This window comes from Gallus gallus, chromosome 33, assembly GCF_016699485.2.
Source record: "Gallus gallus isolate bGalGal1 chromosome 33, bGalGal1.mat.broiler.GRCg7b, whole genome shotgun sequence".
In the NCBI taxonomy this organism is placed as follows: Eukaryota; Metazoa; Chordata; class Aves; order Galliformes; family Phasianidae; genus Gallus; species Gallus gallus.
Window position 1 is genome coordinate 3,492,416 of NC_052564.1, and position 19,828 is coordinate 3,512,243.

Below are 19,828 nucleotides of genomic sequence, written 5' to 3' on the forward strand. Positions count from 1 at the left end.
CTCCAGAAATGTCTCACAAGAAGAATGACAGACAAAGTCATTGCATGTCCTTCATTTATTAAGTTTCAGACAAAGCCTAGTTCCTCATGTACAGTGTCCCTGGGCTACACTGCAAAGGTACCAACTGAGAAGTAATTGATGTGGGTAATAACATTTAAGTGAAAAAACATTAGAACGGTAGAAATATCGAATAAAACTTCTAATATATTGCTCTTACAAAGTAAATAAATAAATAAATGCAAAGTAAGAGAGATTGTTTCTGTAAAAATCTGCATTACAAGACATGTAGAGATAAAGAAGGGCAGTTCATTGCTTTCCAAATATATTTGGTCATCAGTTTCCACAGAGCATCCTTGAGCTCCTGGTTCCTCATGCTGTAGATGAGGGGGTTCACTGCTGGAGGCACCACTGAGTACAGAAATGACACCACCAGATCCAGGGATGGGGAGGAAATGGAGTAGGGCTTAAGGTAGGCAAAAAAGCCAGAGCTGATGAGAAGGGAGAGCACGGCCAGGTGAGGGAGGCACGTGGAGAAGGCTTTGTGCCGTCCCTGCTCAGATTGCATCCTCAGCACGGCCCTGAAGATCTGCATATAGGAAACAACAATGAAGACAAAACATCCAACACCAATAAAGGCACTAGTACTGAGGAGCCCAAGTTCCCTTAGAAATTCTGATTCTGAGCAGGAGAGCTTGAGGATCTGAGGGATTTCACAGAAGAAATGAGCCACAGCATTGCCTTGGCACAGAGGCAGGGAAAATGTATTGGCAGTGTGCAGCAGGGAATAGAGAAGCCCAGTGCCCCAGGCCGCTGCTGCCATGGTGGCACAAGCTCTGCTGCCCAGCAGGGTCCCGTAGTGCAGGGGCTTGCAGATGGCAACGTAGCGGTCATAGGACATCACGGTGAGAAGGGAATATTCTGCTGAGATGAAGAAGACAAAGAAAAAGACCTGTGCAGCACATCCTGCGTAGGAGATGTGCCTGGTGTGCCAGAGGGCATTGGCCATGGCTTTGGGGAGAGTGGTGGAGATGCAGCCCAGGTCGAGGAGGGCGAGGTTGAGGAGGAAGAAGTACATGGGGGTGTGCAGGCGGTGGTCGCAGGCTACGGCTGTGCTGATGAGGCCGTTGCCCAGGAGGGCAGCCAGGTAGATGCCCAGCAAGAGCCAGAAGTGCAGGAGCTGCAGCTGCCGCGTGTCTGCCAACGCCAGGAGGAGGAACTCGCTGATGGAGCTGCTGTTGGCCATCTGGTACTTCTGGGGATGTGGTTCTGTGCACAGAGGAGAAGACAAGGAGACATTAGAAAAGACTTCATAGGAGACAGTCCTGTTCTGAGCCTTTGGGCTCATGGAATGAAGTTTTCTGCCCTTGGATCCTTGCTTTGACTGATTCAGATTCTGCCCACTGGATCTTTGGGAATATTCCCTTTTTATCACAGCAAGGGAGGAAGATGGAATTCATCTCATCCTACGTTTCCATCCTTCAGAGATGGGTCCACAGTAGCAGAATCACAGAGCTCATGCTGCCATGCTGGGCAAAGGAGAAAGAGATGCTCACAATATCAGCACTGAACCAAACCTGTACACATTCTGTCATTTTGGTAGGGGAGAGCCTGACTTCAAATCCATTTGCAGAATGCTTTGTCTCTGCAGACCCTGTACGAGTGATGAAAAATCTTTGTTGTATGCAGTCTCCCACTGATTAAAGTAAACTTCACACCTTGCTCTCTAGAAGATAAGAGGAAAATATAGATTCTATTTTTGGACTCGGATTCCCAACAAAATAAATAGTGAAATGGTAAAAAATCTTCAGGTTTGCTTTCCTGGTTTAAGCACAAGTCAGTGCACAGATGTAACACCTCCACACTGTCACTTAGAGAAGAGTCAAGCTACTCTGTCCATCAGGCTTGTTCCTACCTGCCCCGTGCTGCCCCTTGCTCAGCTGGAGGATGGCTGCACCCCCAGGTTGCTCCAGAGAAGAGCCCGGGCTGTGCAGAGGGACAATGTCCAACTGCTCTCTTTCTCAGCCCAGCTCTGGAGGGGGGGATGAAAGGGACATGGTGAGGCTTCTGATTCACAGGGCTAGAGCTCTCAGATTGGAGGAACAGGACAGAGGATCTGAGACCATCTTGGGGCCTGTGGCAGCTTTCCAGGGCACACCCACAGTGATAGCCTCGAGCTGATGTCTCCTGGAGATCAAGCTCATTTTTCAGTCTTAAACAACTGCACTGCACAGAGCTTGTGAAGGGCAATGGACTCGTGGGCAACGGGGTCTGAAGAAAACCCCCCTAGGACAGGATCAGTAGCAAAACTGGAGCTTAACACACCCTGCTCTGCAACTCCAGCTCTGCACTGCTGTTGCCAAACTCACTCAAGGAGGCCTTTTCCTTCCCCAGCTGCCCACACACCTCCCAGGCAGCACGGTCCAAAGTGACTGTGCTCTGCAGGACAGCCCTGGGCACCCGGCTGCACCCCTGCTGCACAGGACGCAGCCATCCTGGGACACACAGCCCTCAGGGCTGTGCTCTGATGCTGCAGAAAGGAAGCCCTCAGCTAGAGCAAGTCTTTCTCCAATGTAAAGAACATTGAGCGCCTTCTGCCTGATACGTAATGGGATGTCCCATATTTAGCGATCCCTCTAGGAAAAGCAGACTCATTGCCTGGAGCAAAAGACTTACCTTGTCAAGGATAGTGAGAAATGCACTCAGGGCTTCTCAAAATGCTTCTCAAGGGCTGTGAGCAATGCTCCTTCAGTGTGCTCACAGACACTCACACTGCACACATCCTGTAATCTCTCTCTCGTTCCCCTTCTATCCTCATGTCACCTGCAGATCATGCCCCAGCCCTGCTGTGCTGTACGGAAGAGCTGCTCCTGGGCACTGCTGTCTCTCTGCCTTCAGCTCTGCCCACTTGTATCAGCTCCCTGTGTCCCAGGAGCCCGTCCCAGCTCAGCAGCAGAAGAGGTGATTTCCTTCTCCCCACAGCTCTCCCTGGAGATATCCATGGCCCTCCTGAGCTGACAGCTCCTGCAAGGCAGCAGGGTCATCACTGCAGAACGTACTTCATAGTCAGCTCAATTAATCAGCATGCCCACTGGATTTCAGAAGCACAGTTGTTCCTACCAAAAGAAGTTTGACCATGAGAGAAGTAAAAACCAAATCTGGAAACCTCTGTGCATGACCCGTAACAAAAATGACACACAGACAAGGACTGGGCGGAGGACTTCCCCTGTCTGGGTAGTGGTAGAGCTGAGGCAGTGCAAGCGTGAAATTACAGGATCACAGCATAGCTTAGGTAGGAGGGAACTTAAAAGAGAACCTAGTTCCAAGCCCCAGCCATGGGCAGGTCTGTCAACCACCAGATCAGGATGCCCAGGATCCCAACCATACTGACCTTGAATGTCTCCAGGCATGGGGCATACACAGCTTCTATGGACAATTTCTTCCTGACACTGTGTGTAAAAATGTCTTTCTAACAACTAACCTAAGTCTCCCCTTTTTAATTTAAAGCCATTTTCCTTTGTCCTATTACTATCAGGCCATCTCATCCTAACCCTAGGGTTAGGCATCTCATCCACTGCTTGAAAGCCTGGGGCTAAAATGGGATTCAGTTCCTCACAGAACCATGGAAGCTGGGAGTCCTCATAGTGGAGTTCAGATGTGCACAATAATTTGGAGAGGACTTGCAGAGTGCTGTGGACAAGTTAGAGAACTGGGCAAGCACCAACCACATGAAGCATAACAAGAACAAATGCCTGATTCTGCACCTGGGAGGGGGCAACCCTGGACATACACACTGCCTGGGGGATGGGACACTGGAGAGCAGTCCCACTGAAAGGGGTTGGGGGTCCTGGTCAACATCAAATTGAACGTGAGTCAGCAGTGTGCCCAGGCAGCCAAGAAGGCCAACCGTCCCCTGAAGTGCATTGAGCACGGCATTGCCAGCTGGGTGAGGGAAGGGATTGTCCCTCTCTGCCCTGCACTGCTGGAGCCTCACCTGGAGCACTGGGTGCACTGCTGGGCACCATAGAACATAAAGGACATAAAACTATGGGAGTGTGTCCAAAGGAGAGCACTGGATGAGGACCCCACGGAAAGGAGTTACAGCACCAAGATTGCTAGAATTCAAGGAGCATTCAGACAACACTCTCACTGATATGGTCAGCTATTTGGGTGGTTGCGTGGAGGCAGAAGTTGGACTTGATAATCCTTATGTGTCCTTCCCAGCACAGGATATTCTAGGATTCTATGATCGTGGGTACAAGCATGATGATGTTGGAGTCACTATGCTGTCGCAGTGGATGCGAGCTTACTGACACCTGAGTCATTGTGTTGTCTCGGTGGTGTAGTGAGCAGTGATGTCAGAATTACGGAGTTGTGGCAGTGGTCAGGATTACAGTGATGTCAGAGTCACTGTGCTGTTAAGGGGAGACAAGCTCAGTGAGTTCAGCACCACTGTGTTATATCACAGCTGGTATGAGCACAGTGGAGTAGCAGTCAGTCAGGAGCTCTGCATGTGGGTGAGCATCAAACATGGCATCGCCAGAACCAAACACTCCCAGTGAGGAAATGGAGCGTCCAGCTAGGCTTCAGAGATCTGAAGTTCCAAGTTTTATTGTCAATGACTATTTGTTCAGACTGGGCCCTTCTCACATCCCACAGCCTGGGATGAGATACACTGCCCACATGGGACTTGGGCCTCATGGCATCCTTGCACCCCATGCAGAGCCTGGGAGCTGCTGTCCACTTGTCTTTTGTTTGACCTCACACCAACCCCAATCTCAGGATGCCCCAGGAAGGGCCCTGAGCCAGCATGAGGGACAGGATCTCCCTGCCAAGGGTCTGGGGATCAGGGCTTGGCCTTTCTGCTTCATAAGACATAGGAGGCTTTTCTCAGCATCACAGCCACCATCCCAGTGCCTTTGCCTGCCTGTCAGCATGACTGCCAATTATCTGCTCTAACAAGTCCCTGGGGAAGATTTCTTGCTAGTGGCCCTCAGTGGGGCCCTTTAATACTCCAAGAAACTTCTCTGTTCCTTCTGACTTGGTCTTCTTGAGCACTTTATGCCATCTTCTCTCTGCACTGTAGGTTGATGGACTGAGCAGCGAAGGCCACCTGAGGCCCATTACAACCTAAAGAGCCCTCCTGTCCCTTGTGCCTTCCTGTCGTCTTCTTCAGGTGTTCAGAACTTGTACAGCTAACTGGAGAGGTATCTGGAGAAAACTTAAAGAACAAGAGTCAGATGGGCATTTAAGAAGTCTCTTTTATTTATTTATTTATTTATGGTTGTGTTTAAACAAGAATTTAAAGCAGCACTTGGCAGTTGATACTGATCCAGGATGTCCCCTAATGAGCTTTCCTCTCTCATTGTCGTGGACAAACGTCCTCCTCAACTTCCCCACCCCATTTTTACTCCCATTGGCCCCATGGGACTTGCATTATTTCTCCTCACATCACTCTTCTCCTCTGGAGTCACCCGCTCACTGTTAAACCTCCTTTGCACCAACTCCCACTGGCTTTCCTCAAAGAAACAGCTGCACGTGAGCAATGAAAGATTTCTCTTTTTTGCCAACAAACAGAAGGAAAAGTAATGCAATTGTATGAACAGAAAAGCACAGTGATCAACTGCATGCCCTGTCCAAGCTGCATCTACTGAGATTTTTCTTTCACAAGGAATACTTCTACAAGAAATGAGTTAGAAAGAGAGAGGAAGGAACAGATATAATTATAGTTAAGGAGTTGACAAGAGAGTCCATCAGACTTTGGAGAGATGGAGCAGATTCCAGTAATCTCCCTGAAGGTCACAGATCAGCCAGATAGTTGGGAGCTATCTGAGTGAGCAATGTGCAAGGGATGGGGAAATGTGGAGAGCAGTGGGAAGAGTGTGTGTCCGGATGGCCTGCTGAAAATGTGCTAGAATTCAAGCAAGTTTCATAACAAATCTTCATAACAGCAGCAAACTTATCTTATGCTTAGATGCAAAACATCCCGTTACTCAGCCCTTCTTTCTTTTTCCCAGAGCCTCATTATCATCAAGTCAGCATTCAAAGAGGTCAAACCAACCTCTCCATCCCGCACAGCTGCTCAGGGCAGGGACAGAATCCTGGAGGTTGCTTCCAAAGCTGGTGTCAGCCATGTAGCCAAGGAGTTGCTCCCTCCTGTTTTGTTTCCGGGGCTTCTCCACAGATTGGAGGACACAGACTGAGAGTCCCAGGCTGATCTGTAAGTGACCAACTGCTGGACCTAGAGCTCCGTTCTTGGTGGCACTTATCAGGGAATCATTAAGTCATAGAATGTGGTAGGTTGGAAGGAACCTAACATATCCCTTCTAACTGCCCTGCCATGGTCAGGTTGCCACCCACTAGATCAGGTTGTCCAGGGCCAAATCCAGCCTGGCCTTGAGCACCTCCTTGTTGTCCAGCATCTCTAGGCAACTTGTTCCAGTGCTTTACCACCCTCTGAGCAAAGAATTTCCTCCTAATACATAATCTAAATGTTTCCTCTTTTAGTAGAAACTGTTCCCCCTTGTCCTGCCATATTCGTACTGTGCAGAAAGTTGATTTCCTTCCTGCCTATGAGCTCTTTTCAAATACTGGAAGGCCGCAGTGAGGTCTTCCCAGAGCCCTCTCTTCTCCAAGCTGAACAAGCACAGCTGCCTCAGCCTGTCTTCATAGGAGAAGCTCTCCGTCCTTCTGATCATCTTGGTGGATCTCCCCTTAGATGGACTCCAACAGCTCCACATCGTTCTTGTGTTGGGAGCCCCAGGCCTCAATGCAGTAATCCATATGGGGTCGGAGCAGGTGGGACAAACAACTCCCTCACTGTGCTGGCCAGCCCCCTTGGTTCGTCTTTGGGGCTGCAAGCGCGCACTGCTTTCTTATGTCCAGCCTTTTGTCCATCAGGGCCCCCAAATCCTGCTCTGCAGAGATGCTCTCAATTAGTTCTTTTCCCAGCCTGTGCACATATCTGGGATTGCCCCAACCCATGTTCAACACCTTGCATTTGGGCTTGTTGAATCTCATCAGGTTCACATTCGCCCACTTTTCAAGTTTGTTCGGGTCCCTCTGGATGACATCTGTTCCTTCTGTTGTATCAATTGCACCCCTCAGCTTGGTGTCATCATCAGATTTGTTGAGGGTACACTCCATCCCACTGTCTATTTCACTCATAAAGATGATGAAGATCACCAGTCCCAAGATGAACCTCTGGGAACACCATTCCTCACAGGCCTCCACCTGAGCACAGGGCTGCAGAATTGCATTTCCAAGAGTGGCACTACAAGTCTTTTGAATACCTACAGGGAAGGTAACTCTCTGGGCAGCCACTTCTGCTAATCAGCAGCCTACAGTAAAGAAATACTTTCTTGGGCTTGGAAAAATTTTGCATGTTTCATCCGGAACCAATTGTGCTTCGCTAACACACCCGGCTCCTTTTCCTCCTTGCAGCTGGCCAGCCACACTGCCCCAAGCCATTAACAATGCGTGGACTTATCATGACCAAAGTGTAGGACTCAGCACTTTGTCTTCCTAAAGCTCATCCTGTTGTCATCAGCCATTGGATCAGTAAGGATATTAAACAGGGCAGGTCCCAGTACTGACCCCTGAGGAACACCACTCGTGACTGGCCACCAGCAGGATCTAACTCCATTCACCACCACCCCCTGGGCCTGGCCATCCAGCCAGTTCTTTACCCAGCAAAGAGAACACCTGTCCAAGCCATGGGCTGCCAGCTTCTCCAGGAGAGTGCTGTGGGAGACAGAATCAAAGGCTTTGCTGAAGTCTAGGTAGATCACATCCACAGCTTTTCCCTTGTCCACCAAGGCAGGTCATCTGGTCAGAGTAGGAGCAGGGAGGTCAAGCAGGACCCGTCATTCATGAATCCACATTGGCTGGGCCTGATCCCCTGGCTGTCCTGCACATGCCACGTGGTCACACTCAAGGTAATCTGCTCCATCTTGTTTATTCCTTTGGATGAATACATTAGGTAAAGACGCTCCAGGAAGCATCCCAAATCAGAAGCATCAGTGGGTTTAACCTGGTCCCGATCTTGCATCCACACCACGGTTCTGGCGTTCAGAAGATGGTATACTCTCCGGTTATAGCTATTCAGAACACATTCTGCATAGAGTTGCTGAGATCCTTGGAGACATTAATTCCTCCTCTGCATGTGAGTTAGCATCAAACATGACATCTCCAGAGCCAAACTCTTCCAGTGAGGCAATGGTGCCTCTGACTTGGATATGAAACTTCTGAACTTGAATGTTGCATTCTGGTTAACTACCTGTTCATACTGGACATCCTCACAGCCTACAACAGCTGTGCATTACAACGTGATGCCAAGTGGGAGTGGTGCATGCAGCAAGCCATAGCACGAGGGTCGTGCTATTCCAACAATCTAGACATCATTTGCAGATCCAAGACAAAATGCAATCATGATGCTGTTGTCTTTCAGGAGCTGTTGGCCATGGAGACCCAGGAAATTCTCAGGGGATGTGAGTGGGGTAGAAAAAAATCACATCCTCTGTAGACTCTGTATTCCCCTTGTGCGACCGTCCAGTTGTAGAAGCCATTTAACCATGTCCCTGTGGTCCAAACAAGAGCTCAGGCCAGCAACTATACAAAAATTTCTAGCTCAGCATGTGTTGGTGTTCTCACTGGTGTAAAAACATGTAAGTAAACATCCTAATTTAGAGGCACTGTTGGAGTTAGCCTGGCTGTATAGCGCATCTATGGTATTTGTGTTCAGAACGTGACACACAGGCACTGGACACATTGTGGGGCTCAGAGTTCACTAAGCAGCATGTAAACTCCTGGGCCATGGCTTTCCTGAAGGCCAAGTGTTGCATTTGTTGCTGCACATGAGTGTGCTGGACAGCCCAGGGAACTGGCATGATACTTGGCTGCTTCTGACACCATTTACATGTGAGCCAATAGAAAACAGAGGTTTCATCAGTTGAAACTGCCTGAGGCACCTTGGTCATCGCCCAGGGTCTGTGTGTGAGCGACTGACTCCCCGCTGAAGGACCAAGGACTCAGAGCAGGAGCTCACATGCAGGCAACTCCTTGTGCACATCGAAACTGAACCAGAGGAATCCCAGTTCCTGTGGGTCCGTGGGGAGCTGAATCCCGTTTCAGCCCCAGGGTTTCCATCTGGGCATGAGATGCCTGCACTGCCTCAGCTGGATCACTGCCCTGCCCAGGGGAAGTCCACTCCTCCCTGTCCTTCTCTGTGTGCCCTTTTGGTTACAGCAAACATTCTCTGGTAGGAATAACTGTATGTCTGTAATTTTTCACTGTCCACTGGACATTTGATGGTTAATGCAGCAGATTTCAAAGTGCAGTCGCAATGCTGTTGTCTTTCAGGAGCTGTTGGCCATGGAGACCCAGGGACAGCTCAGGGGAGATGAGTGGGAAGGATAAAAATGACATCCTCTGCTGCTGAGCTGGGCTGGGCTCCTGGGACACAGGGAGCTCCTACAAGTGGGCAGCACTATAGAGCTATGCCCAGGAGCAGCTCCTCTGTACAGCACAAAAGGGCAAGGGACATGATTGGAGGTGACATGAGGATATAACAAAAAGGACGGAGAGATTACTGGATGTGTACAGTGTGAGCAGGCTGTGAGCTCACTGGAGGAGCATTGCTCTCATCTTTTAAGAAGGTAAGTTTCTTGCTGCAGGCAATGCAGCTCATTTTCCTGGAGGTATCACTGAATTTGGGACATCACATTGCAGATCAGGCTGCAAACATTCTGTGTTTCTTTTTCAGGGAAAAAGACCCAGTCCACATGCAGGTACCCATTCCTGTTGTGCAGAGCAGGGTCCCTGCTGTGCCCCAGGGGCTGTGTGCCGGGGCAGGGACTCTGCCGCCTGCCAGGCTCAGCACTCAGCCTGCCCGGGGAGCTGCCCAGGGCACTGCGGGGAGATGTGTGGGGGGAAGGAGCCCCTCAGCCGGGCAGGGCAGGGTCCTTCTGCTGCCACAGCTGCTGCCTGGGGCAGTGGGATCACAGCTACACAGCTCTCCAGAGTGTTTCCAAGAGCACTTTGCGAGAGGAGAGACAAAGCAGGGATTTTTCTTTTATATCCTTAGGGAAGGGAAAAGGATTGGAGGCTGAAATCTAAAAGCACCTGTAAACTTTGAACACATCCCTGAGACTCCTGAATTATACTCTAATCAATCATTTCTTTTGTATACAGTCACACAGAATGTGCTTTCAGCGTCTCCTTTCTCAAAGGACGGAACCAGCTGAAATTATTGTCATTTTCTGCAGACATGAATAATGCACTTATCCTTCAAATAGGCAGCTTTCTGTAAAAGAAATTGAAGGGCACAGAGGTTGGGATGCTGGGCTCTAAGTGCACTTGGCGTAAGGATATGTGACTTGGAAACAGATTAAAATATCCAGGAAGTGGGGATAAAATAAGAAAAATAGAGGAAAGAAAAAGCTTTATTACCCGCTTCTGCTTATGGAATGCTGAGCTTCATGAAATCAGTTTCAGGTAATGGAGCAAATGAACATGGTCCTAAAAGAAAGAAAAGTTTTTATAGTATAGCAGGAGGTGTGACTGTGAGAACTGCCTTCTCATTATCTTCTGCACTCTGAACAGGACTCCATGCCCAGGAACCGCAGATGCCCAACAGCAGCTCCATCAGCGAGTTCCTCCTCCTGGCGTTGGCAGACACGCGGCAGCTGCAGCTCCTGCACTTCTGGCTCTTGCTGGGCATCTACCTGGCTGCCCTCCTGGGCAACGGCCTCATCAGCACAGCCGTAGCCTGCGACCACCGCCTGCACACCCCCATGTACTTCTTCCTCCTCAACCTCGCCCTCCTCGACCTGGGCTGCATCTCCACCACTCTCCCCAAAGCCATGGCCAATGCCCTCTGGCACACCAGGGCCATCTCCTATGCAGGATGTGCTACCCAGTTTTTCTTCTTTCTTTTCCTGTTTGGAGCAGAGTATTCCATTCTCACCATCATGTCCTATGACCGCTACGTTGCCATCTGCAAGCCGCTGCACTACAGGACCCTGCTGGGCAGCAGAGCTTGTGCCACCATGGCAGCAGCTGCCTGGGGCACTGGGCTTCTCTATTCCCTACTGCACACTGCCAGTACGTTTTCTCAAGCAGTGTGCCGAGGTAAAGTTGTGAACCAGTTCTTCTGTGAAATCCCCCACATCCTCAAGCTCTCCTGCTCAGAATCAGGCTCTCTCAGGGAAACTGGATTTATAGTGCTTAGTGTTCTTGCCATATATGGGTGTTTTGCTTTCATTCTTTTCTCCTATGTGCAGATCTTCAGGGCCGTGCTGAGGATGCCCTCTGAGCAGGGACGGCACAAAGCCTTCTCCACGTGCCTCCCTCACCTGGCCGTGGTCTCTCTCTTTGTCAGCACGGACTTTCTGGCCTACCTGAAACCCCATTCCCTGGTCTCCCCATCCCTGGACCTGGTGGTGTCATTTCTGTACTCGGTGGTGACTCCAACACTGAACCCCCTCATCTACAGCATGAGGAACCAGGAGCTCAAGGATGCAGTGAGAAAAATTATGTCATGGACACATTTCAGCAGCAATAAACTTCTCATCTGTCTTTACAAATGAGTCACAGCCTTCCTCACTATGGGCCTATTTATGTTCTTTTATGTTTATAGTATTTATTTATTTATATGAATAGGTGCATTCTTCTTTACTGTTCATATGTGTATATATATAATTGTTCTAAGAGGTTATCATGTTCCTAAAAATGTGTTTGGATTCCTTCCACTTCTACTTAGTCATCACCCTGCTCTCTTTCTCCTGAAGGCCATAGGAACTCTGGGTTAGTACTGACTGCCTCACAGCCTCTGTGTGATTCTTCTGTATCTGCAGGGTAAGGAGATGCCAGCGGGCACTGTGGAGGCAGTGGGGATGCAGCAGGAACGGAACGGGAGGCTGGAGGAAGATTCCTCGGGCATACCTGTGCACACATAGTGCCTTTGATAATGGCCCATTGTCATTCCAAGCATTTTGCACACCCCCAGACTCCCAGGGAGAGGTTTTATCAGCACTCTTCCTTGTCCACCTGGGTCTGCTCCCCACTCTGATCAACACGGCCAGCACAGAGACACCCATCAATGGCCAAACATATCTGAGGAGGGATGGGGTCTGATGGGAGTTGATGTGGTCCTGAAATTTCCCTGAAGAATCAAGTATGACCTGGAGCCCTATGCCCTTGCTGCTGTTGCTCAGTCCCTGTCCCAGGCAGAAGTCCCTGTGACAGTCTCCCACCTCTCATGCAAGCCATAACCCCAAAGACAACCCCGGCACAAGATGAGCGTGCTGTGTGGTAGATGGAGCACCAGGATCTGGTTGTGACTACGGGTAGAATGAGCCTTCTGCTCAGTCCACTGCAAGGATGGCAGCCTCTGAGAGCTCACAAGGGGAAGGAGCTGGCAGAGGTGATCCTGGGGCGCTGGAGGCCACCCCATGCCGGTGGGGCCACAAAGCAAGGTGCCTCAGGGCACAGGCCCAGCAAAGCTTCCTGTTGCATGAACAGAAAGGAGACAGTGTTGAAAGAAGCTACCACCAGCCCCAGACCTCACACCAGTGGATCCCAGCAACACTATGACCGTAATCTGCTGAGGGCTGATGGCTGAAATGGGGCCATTCCACTTCCTTACTGGGCTCAGTGCCTGCACTGGGGAATGGGCAGCCTGGCTCAGACCCTCTCCTGGCCCAGAGCTCAGCAGAGCTGAGAACAGGGCTGGCTGTGTGCTGTATGGGACATACTGGGGACCCACAAATCACCTGGAACTCTGGTTTCTCTGCAGGTTTCACTGCACACTTGGGGACAGCTATTGAATTTGGCGTCCCTTTCACCTTAATATATTAATTGAAACTACACCTAACCCACAACACATTTGACTAATATTTTATATAATTTAAAAGATTTCCAACACAGAAATCAGCTCAGTGTCAGTTAAGATTTCACATGCCTCTTATTCCTTACCTGTTCAGTGTAACTGTAGTGATTTCCTATTTTTGTACTTCAGTTCTGTTCTCTCATGTCCTGACCTCCTTTCCTAATATTTATCAGTAACTTCCTAAATTACCCCTGTGTAGCAGTTAGTTATTTCTCTTCTTGCTTTCACACCCAGTCTGTTGTGTCACTGCAGCTCGGGTAATGATTCACTTCTGAATGCTTTGGTCACTGCTGAACTGCAGGCCATTCCAATAACAGCTCTCTGGATACTGAAGTGAAGGTTGCTAAGTTACAGAAACACACGTATCTACCAGGTGCCAGCTGTAAGCAAAGAAACAATCTAATACACAATTATTTCGTTGTGTGTGCTGTAAAAAGATGGATTTTACTGTAACACAACCTTAGTTCATGGATTTACTGGATTTTGTTTAGCTCAACATTTTCAATATCTAAACGGGAAATCAGTATTTTCCCAAAGCTTCATTAAATTTTGTGGTTCTTTATGGTCAGAATAACAATGAGGACACTTTGACAATGCATCAGTTACACAGACCTGTACAAAAATCTACCTGGACTTCTGAAAGGCCTTTGGCATGGTCCCACATCACATCCTTATCTCTGTGGAGAGATGTGTGAGATGGATTTGAAGGGCGGACACTTCATTTGATGCAGCCCAGGGTGTGGTTGTTTTTCTGGGCTGCAAGTGCACACTGCTGATTTGTGTTGAGTTTTTCGTCAACTAACACCTTCAGTGTTTCTCCTCTGGACTGCTGTAAGTGCATTCTGCACTCTGTTCGCATTTCTGCTTGGGATTGCTCTGACCCATATGAATATCTTTGCACATGGCCTTCTTGATCTTCACGAGATTCTCACTGACCTACCTCTGTAGCTTGTCAGGGTCCATCTGGGTGCCATCCCTTATCTTTACTGTGTTGACCACATCACAGAAATTGGTGTCACCCACAAACTTGCTGAACGTGCACTCAACAGCGCTGTCCAAGTCAGTGACAAAGAGGTTAAATACCACAAGTACCACCTGCAGACCCCTGAAAAATTCCCATTCTATCCACACAGCCACTGAGCTGTTGACCACAACTCTGGCTGTGACCATCCATCCAATTCCACATACAGTGAGTGGTCCATCCATCAATTCATGCCTCATGCCTCTCTCTTCAGAGAGAAGGGTCTCATACAGGGCCGTATCAAATGTCTTCCACCAGTCCCAGTAGACGGAAAGTGCCATCATCTCACAATCTACCCTCCAGGCAGTGAACCAACCCATCAGCTTCTTTTAGCCTGACAGCGGACCACACAGATGAAATCTCAACATGACCTTTCAAGTCCTATGCCTGATGTACACCTTTCAGGCAGACATGTCCAAGTTATGTGCCCATCATGTGCTAACGGGCAAGGGATGTGAAAACAAGGACCCAAGGCCTCTTCCTGTATGCAGGCAATCAGCTTCTCAAGCAGAAGGGATCTCTCAATCCACCTGCCCAGCTGGTGCCTTCTGCTGGATTACCAGAGACATGGGAATGACCATTAGCTGCATTCCTAAAGGTACAGAGCTCAGCCCTGAATTCAAGGCTGTCCTATTGGCTACTACAGAAGGAATGACTTCCAAAGCCTTTTGCCAGCCTTGTTCCTGCGGCAGGTCTGTCACCTCCAGAGACTGAAATAACCTCTGAAACACCATCTAGCCACGTCTGTTCCAAGGTGGTGAGTTCTGCTTGAACAAGTGACCTCACCTCAACTTATCTATCCCTTCCCCGTGGCCCATTGCTCAGCGCTAGGGCAGCTCCGGGGGGCCCTGCCGGCTGCTGCTTCCCGTACTGCCTCGAGGAGCCGCACTCTGTGTGCTGAGGCCACGTGGGAAGTGATTGGAGCATGGTGGGTATGTGGCCCAGGGCCGGGGCCTGGGACTTGGGCCTGCAGCCTCCCCTCACTATGCAGAAGTTTTCTTCTCCTGGGGTCCCATTTCAGGACTGGCAGAACGGTGATCTTTTTGGTTAGACGGTGCCTGGACCGGGCGCTCTCGAGGAGGGCTAATGAGCGCCAAACTGAGGGACGGAACTGACCTGCAGAAATCAAACTCTTTAACTACAGAGTAGTTGTAACACAGCAATGTTTAATCAGCGCTGCACACACGCTGGATGCAGAGGGGATATTGCCACCTAACCTGCATACTGAGGGCAAGAAAATCACATACTTAAAGAGCAAGCTGCTAACATACACATTAGATGTCCAAGAAAAGGTTGTTTCATTACAATGAGTCCCCCGAATGATTGACATTCTCTCTCCCCTCCCCCCCCTCTGGCCCAAGTCTTTTACATGTGCTCTTTTACGCACACATATCTGTTGGTGGTCTTTCCTTTGAAGGTCATCATGTTATTTTCTTGGGCTTGGGTCAGGATGGAGGACTCCTGGTTGGCTCTGGTTGGTCATCTCATTGGCCACAACTCTATTCACCAATGTGCTGCTGCTTTGTTAATTTGTGTTTTTACTCTCCGAGCCTGCTACCTTGCATTCCAAATATAGGATAGCTAATGATGCGATTTTGAAAAAAACGGAGGCGCACTGTCTGTGCTAATTGTTTAGGTCTGCAGAAAAGCATCTGTTATCAGCTGCGAGAACCTGGCTTAGCGAGCTCACGTAAACATGAAGTAAAGGGTGAGTAAGTGCTGTAGAAAATTGTGAGTAAACCCAGAGAAAAGTGTGAATAAACTGAGAATAAAGTGTGAGTACAACTGGTGTAGTGTGTGACTAAACCCAGAGTAAAGTGTATGTAGACCCAAAGTAAAGTGTGAGTAAAACCCAGAGTAAGGTGTGAGTACACCCTTAGAAGAGTATGAGTAAAGTCTGGTAAAGTGTGCATAAACCCAAAGCAAGGTGAGAGTAAACTCAGACTAAAGTGTGAGCAAAACCCAGAGAAACGTATGAGTACAGCCGGTGTCGAGTATGAGTAAATGTGGTAAAGTGTGTGTAAACCGGGAGTAAAGTGTGGGGACACTTGCAGTTTAGCATGGGAAGACATGGAATTAAGAGTGATAAATCCTGGACTGAAGGGTGTGTATAAATGGACAAAAGTGTGGTGTAAAGTGTGAGTAAACCCTGAGCAAAGAGAGAGTAAACCCGGAGTAAAATGTGAGTAAAACATAGGTACAGTGTGAGAAAAACCCAGAGTGAAGTGCGAGTAAAAACCGAGAGAAAACTGTGAGTAAGCTTGAAGTAAAGAGTGAATAAACCTGGAGTAAACAGTGAGTAAAACATTGGTACAGTGTGAGAAAAACCCAGAGTGAAGTGTGAGTAAAAACCGAGAGAAAACTGTGAGTAAGCTTGAAGTAAAGAGTGAATAAACCTGGAGTAAACAGTGAGTAAAAGCCAGAGAAAAGTGTGAATAATACCAATGCAACATGTGAGTAAAACCTAAGTAGAGAGTGTGTAAAACCAGGAGAAAAGTAAGAGTAAACCCAGAGTAATCTGTGACAAAACCCACGGTAATATCTGAGAAAACCTAAAGAAAAGTGTGAGTTAACTGGAAGTAAAGTGTTAGTAAACATGGAGTAAAGTGTTAATAAACATGAATTAAAGTGTGTGCAAAATACACAGTAAAGTGTGAGTATGCCCGAAGTAGAGTAGTGACTGAATGAAAGGTAAAGTGTGTGAAAACCTAGAATAGAGTGTTAGTAAAACCAGGAGAAACGTAAGAGTAAACCGAGAGTAAGGTGTGAGTAAAACATGAGTAAAGTGTGAGTAAAACCCGGAAAAAATGCTGAGTAATGTGTGGGCACACACAGAGTAAATTGTGAGTAAAAATGGAGTCAAGTGTGAGTGAACCTGGAGTCAAGTGTGAGTAAAAACCTGAGTAAGCTGTAGGAACGCACGGCGTAAAATGTGAGTGCATTCAGATGAAAGAAAGAGTAAATCCAGAGAAAATGCGGAGAAAAGTGTGACTAATCACGGAAGTGTGAGTAAACCTGGAGTGAAGTGCGAGTAAAACATGAAGCAAGGTGAGACTACACCTGGAGTACCGTGTGAGAAAAACTAAGAGAAAAGTAAGAGTAAACACGGAGTAAACTGTGAATAAACTTGAATTAAAGTCTGAGTAAACCTGGAATAAAGCCTGAGTACATCCTGAAGTAAGGTGTAAAGTGTCATGAAGTAAACTGTGAGTAAAACCATGTGAGAGGTAGATGGTGTTTTTGCAGTGGAAATTTCCAGTCACAAAGAAAGCTGCTGAACAGAACAAGGTTGAGACTGGGGTGTTCAGACCTGGGTAGAATTGGCACAGGCAATACTAGGTAAGGTAATTACATAGGGCAGGGGAGAGTCCGGTACAGGACAGAACTACTGGGCAGATTGTTGAAAATATTGTCCTCCTAGCGCCATAAAAAGTACAGAACACACCTAGGATACAAAGGATTGGTAACAGACACTGTATGGAAATGTCAGGTAGCACCAGCGTCAGAAGGTTGTGAGCCTGAGACGCTCAACCAGTGAGTGCCAGGAGAGGCTTTACCTGCGTCGGACCCAGGGTATACAATGGGATGGATTTCACTGACTAGTTGTGTAATTTCTCCCCTGTCAATAGGGGGTGTGCGCCCATTACTGCACTAACGAATAAACTTCTCTTCACAGAGATCTTGGCCTGATTAGAAACTGTTGATCTTGAGCGTGTTTCTCACATAGATGTACAGGTGTGCCATCCAGGACTGCAAGTGAGTTGGCAATAAACAAGTCCAGCATAAACAAGTTTGCAGTCAGAACTTCTTATAGCACAATGGGAACGTTTTGGACAGAGCAAGGCCATCTCATTTTTCACAGTACTCTCCTCCCCCAAGTCTCCAGCATTCTGTTTGTGGACATGGCAATGCCCTTCCAAGCCTCTGAGACAATTCCAGGCACACCTCAGGAAAAGTGTTTCTCCTTGGTCTGCTACGTAACGCAGGACCTGAGGGCTGACACAACTGCATAGAGAAAGGAGAACAGCGTGGTACTGCAAAGAGAGCAGCACTGAAAAGACCCCGTCCTGCTGCTGCCCATGGCCGTGGCTCCAGGGAAGCAGCAGCACAACTGAAAGGCAGCAGAGAGGGAGCGGCCACCGGGATGTGAGGGGCAGCCCCACAGACAGCAGGGCTGCAGCTCCGTGTGGCAGTTGGGCTTTTGGTTCCTGCACCCCTCCTGTGTGCAGGGCTGCTCTCTGGGATCCAGAGGAGGTGAGAGATGAGATCAATGATATTCTGATGATTTCTTTATTGATTCAAAGAGCTGGGTTACTTTTGTCCATTAGGATTGACAGCCAGAGGACAAAGGTAGAAAATAAAGAAGAAATGTGATGAACAGTACTGATTCATTGGAATTAGAATTACCATAGGAACAACAAAGAGGGAGTGAGGGCAAAAGAGATGACATAAAGGCTGTCTGAGCTTTTCCATTTTACTGATGCTGAAGCAATATTTGTCCAAAGAGTTTCCTGAGAGTTTGCTTGATCTCCTTGTTCCTCATGCTGTAGACGATGGGGTTCATGACTGGAGGTACCACCGTGTATAACACTGCCACCACCAGATCCACGGATGGGGAGGAGATGGAGGGGGGCTTCAGGTAGGCAAACATGCAAGTGCTGATGAACAGGGAAACCACGGCCAGGTGAGGGAGGCATGTGGAGAAGGCTTTGTGCCGTCCCTGCTCAGAGGGCATCCTCAGCACAGTCCTGAAGATCTGCACGTAGGACACAACAATGAAGGCAAAACACCCAAAAAAGATAAAGATACTAAATATGATAAGCCCAAATTCCTTGAGGTAAGCACCAGAGCAGGAAAGCTTGAGGATCTGGGGGATTTCACAGAAGAACTGATCTACAGCATTGCCTTGGCACAGAGGCAGGGAAAATATAGTGGCAGTGTGCAGCAAAGCATGGAGAAGCCCAGTGCCCCAGGCAGCTGCTGCCATGGTGGCACAAGCTCTGCTGTCCAGCAGGGTCCTGTAGTGCAGGGGCTTGCAGATGGCAACGTAGCGGTCATAGGACATGATGGTGAGAAGGGAATACTCTGCTGAGAACAAAAATGAAAAGAAAAAGACCTGAGCAGCACATCCTGTGTAGGAGATGGCCCTGGTGTCCCAGAGGGCATTGGCCATGGCTTTGGGGAGAGTGGTGGAGATGCAGCCCAGGTCGAGGAGGGCGAGGTTGAGGAGGAAGAAGTACATGGGGGTGTGCAGGCGGTGGTCGCAGGCTACGGCTGTGCTGATGAGGCCGTTGCCCAGGAGGGCAGCCAGGTAGATGCCCAGCAAGAGCCAGAAGTGCAGGAGCTGCAGCTGCCGCGTGTCTGCCAACACCAGGAGGAGGAACTCGCTGATGGAGCTGCTGTTGGGCATCTGGGACTTCTGGGCACCAGGACCTGTCCAAGGAGTACAAAGGTTCAAGTCTGAGATTTCTGTGTGGAAAATGTTCATGCAATCACAATGTTGTGAACTACATTTCATGATGCTGAGTTTGCCTGGTGGGCTTCTGCACTTTTTCTCTCAAGGAAACAGTCTTGTCCCCGTAGATACAGGGAAATGTGGTGTTTGTGTGAGGGCAAGTTTTCTTTACAAAATGGGTCAGATGAAGTAACTTCTAATAGAGAGGTGCTTGTAAGCATCTGTGAGCTCAAAGCCAGAAATATGTGGGTCATAAAAATAAATTTGAGTGAAATTTTTTCTGTTCTCCCTCCTTTCGCTCAGTGTGTCCATGGAGTGTTTGCTGAATTGTGTAATTCTGAGTGCTTCTGGTGCTCTCAGTATGAATGACTATGAGACCTAAGAGGCAAAGGGATTCACAGCTGCTTGGTGCAGAGTAAGTGGAGATGGTTGGGCATGTTTCTAATTGCTCTGAGCTTGTCAAGTT

At 48.6% G+C, this 19,828-nt stretch overlaps 2 protein-coding genes across 2 annotated transcripts; one reads left to right on the plus strand and one right to left on the minus strand.

Moving 5' to 3' along the window:
- Positions 1 to 10,640: 10,640 nt before the first annotated feature.
- LOC121108040 (putative olfactory receptor 14L1) lies at positions 10,641 to 11,954 on the plus strand (the record flags this gene model as incomplete). The annotated part of the gene is made up of 3 exons (XM_040654701.1): positions 10,641 to 11,020; positions 11,378 to 11,519; positions 11,853 to 11,954. Coding segments are annotated over 3 exons (624 nt in total), but the record flags the coding sequence as incomplete, so codon positions are not given.
- A 6,427-nt stretch (positions 11,955 to 18,381) lies between these two features.
- On the minus strand, positions 18,382 to 19,317 carry LOC107049240 (olfactory receptor 14J1-like). The gene has a single exon (XM_040654702.1). The coding sequence runs from the start codon at positions 19,315 to 19,317 to the stop codon at positions 18,382 to 18,384; it is 936 nt and encodes a 311-aa protein (XP_040510636.1).
- Positions 19,318 to 19,828: the final 511 nt, after the last annotated feature.

Excerpts from the sequence above, each read along its gene's own strand:
- LOC107049240 (XM_040654702.1), bottom strand. The coding sequence starts at position 19,317 with ATGCCCAACAGCAGCTCCATCAGCGAGTTCCTCCTCCTGGTGTTGGCA.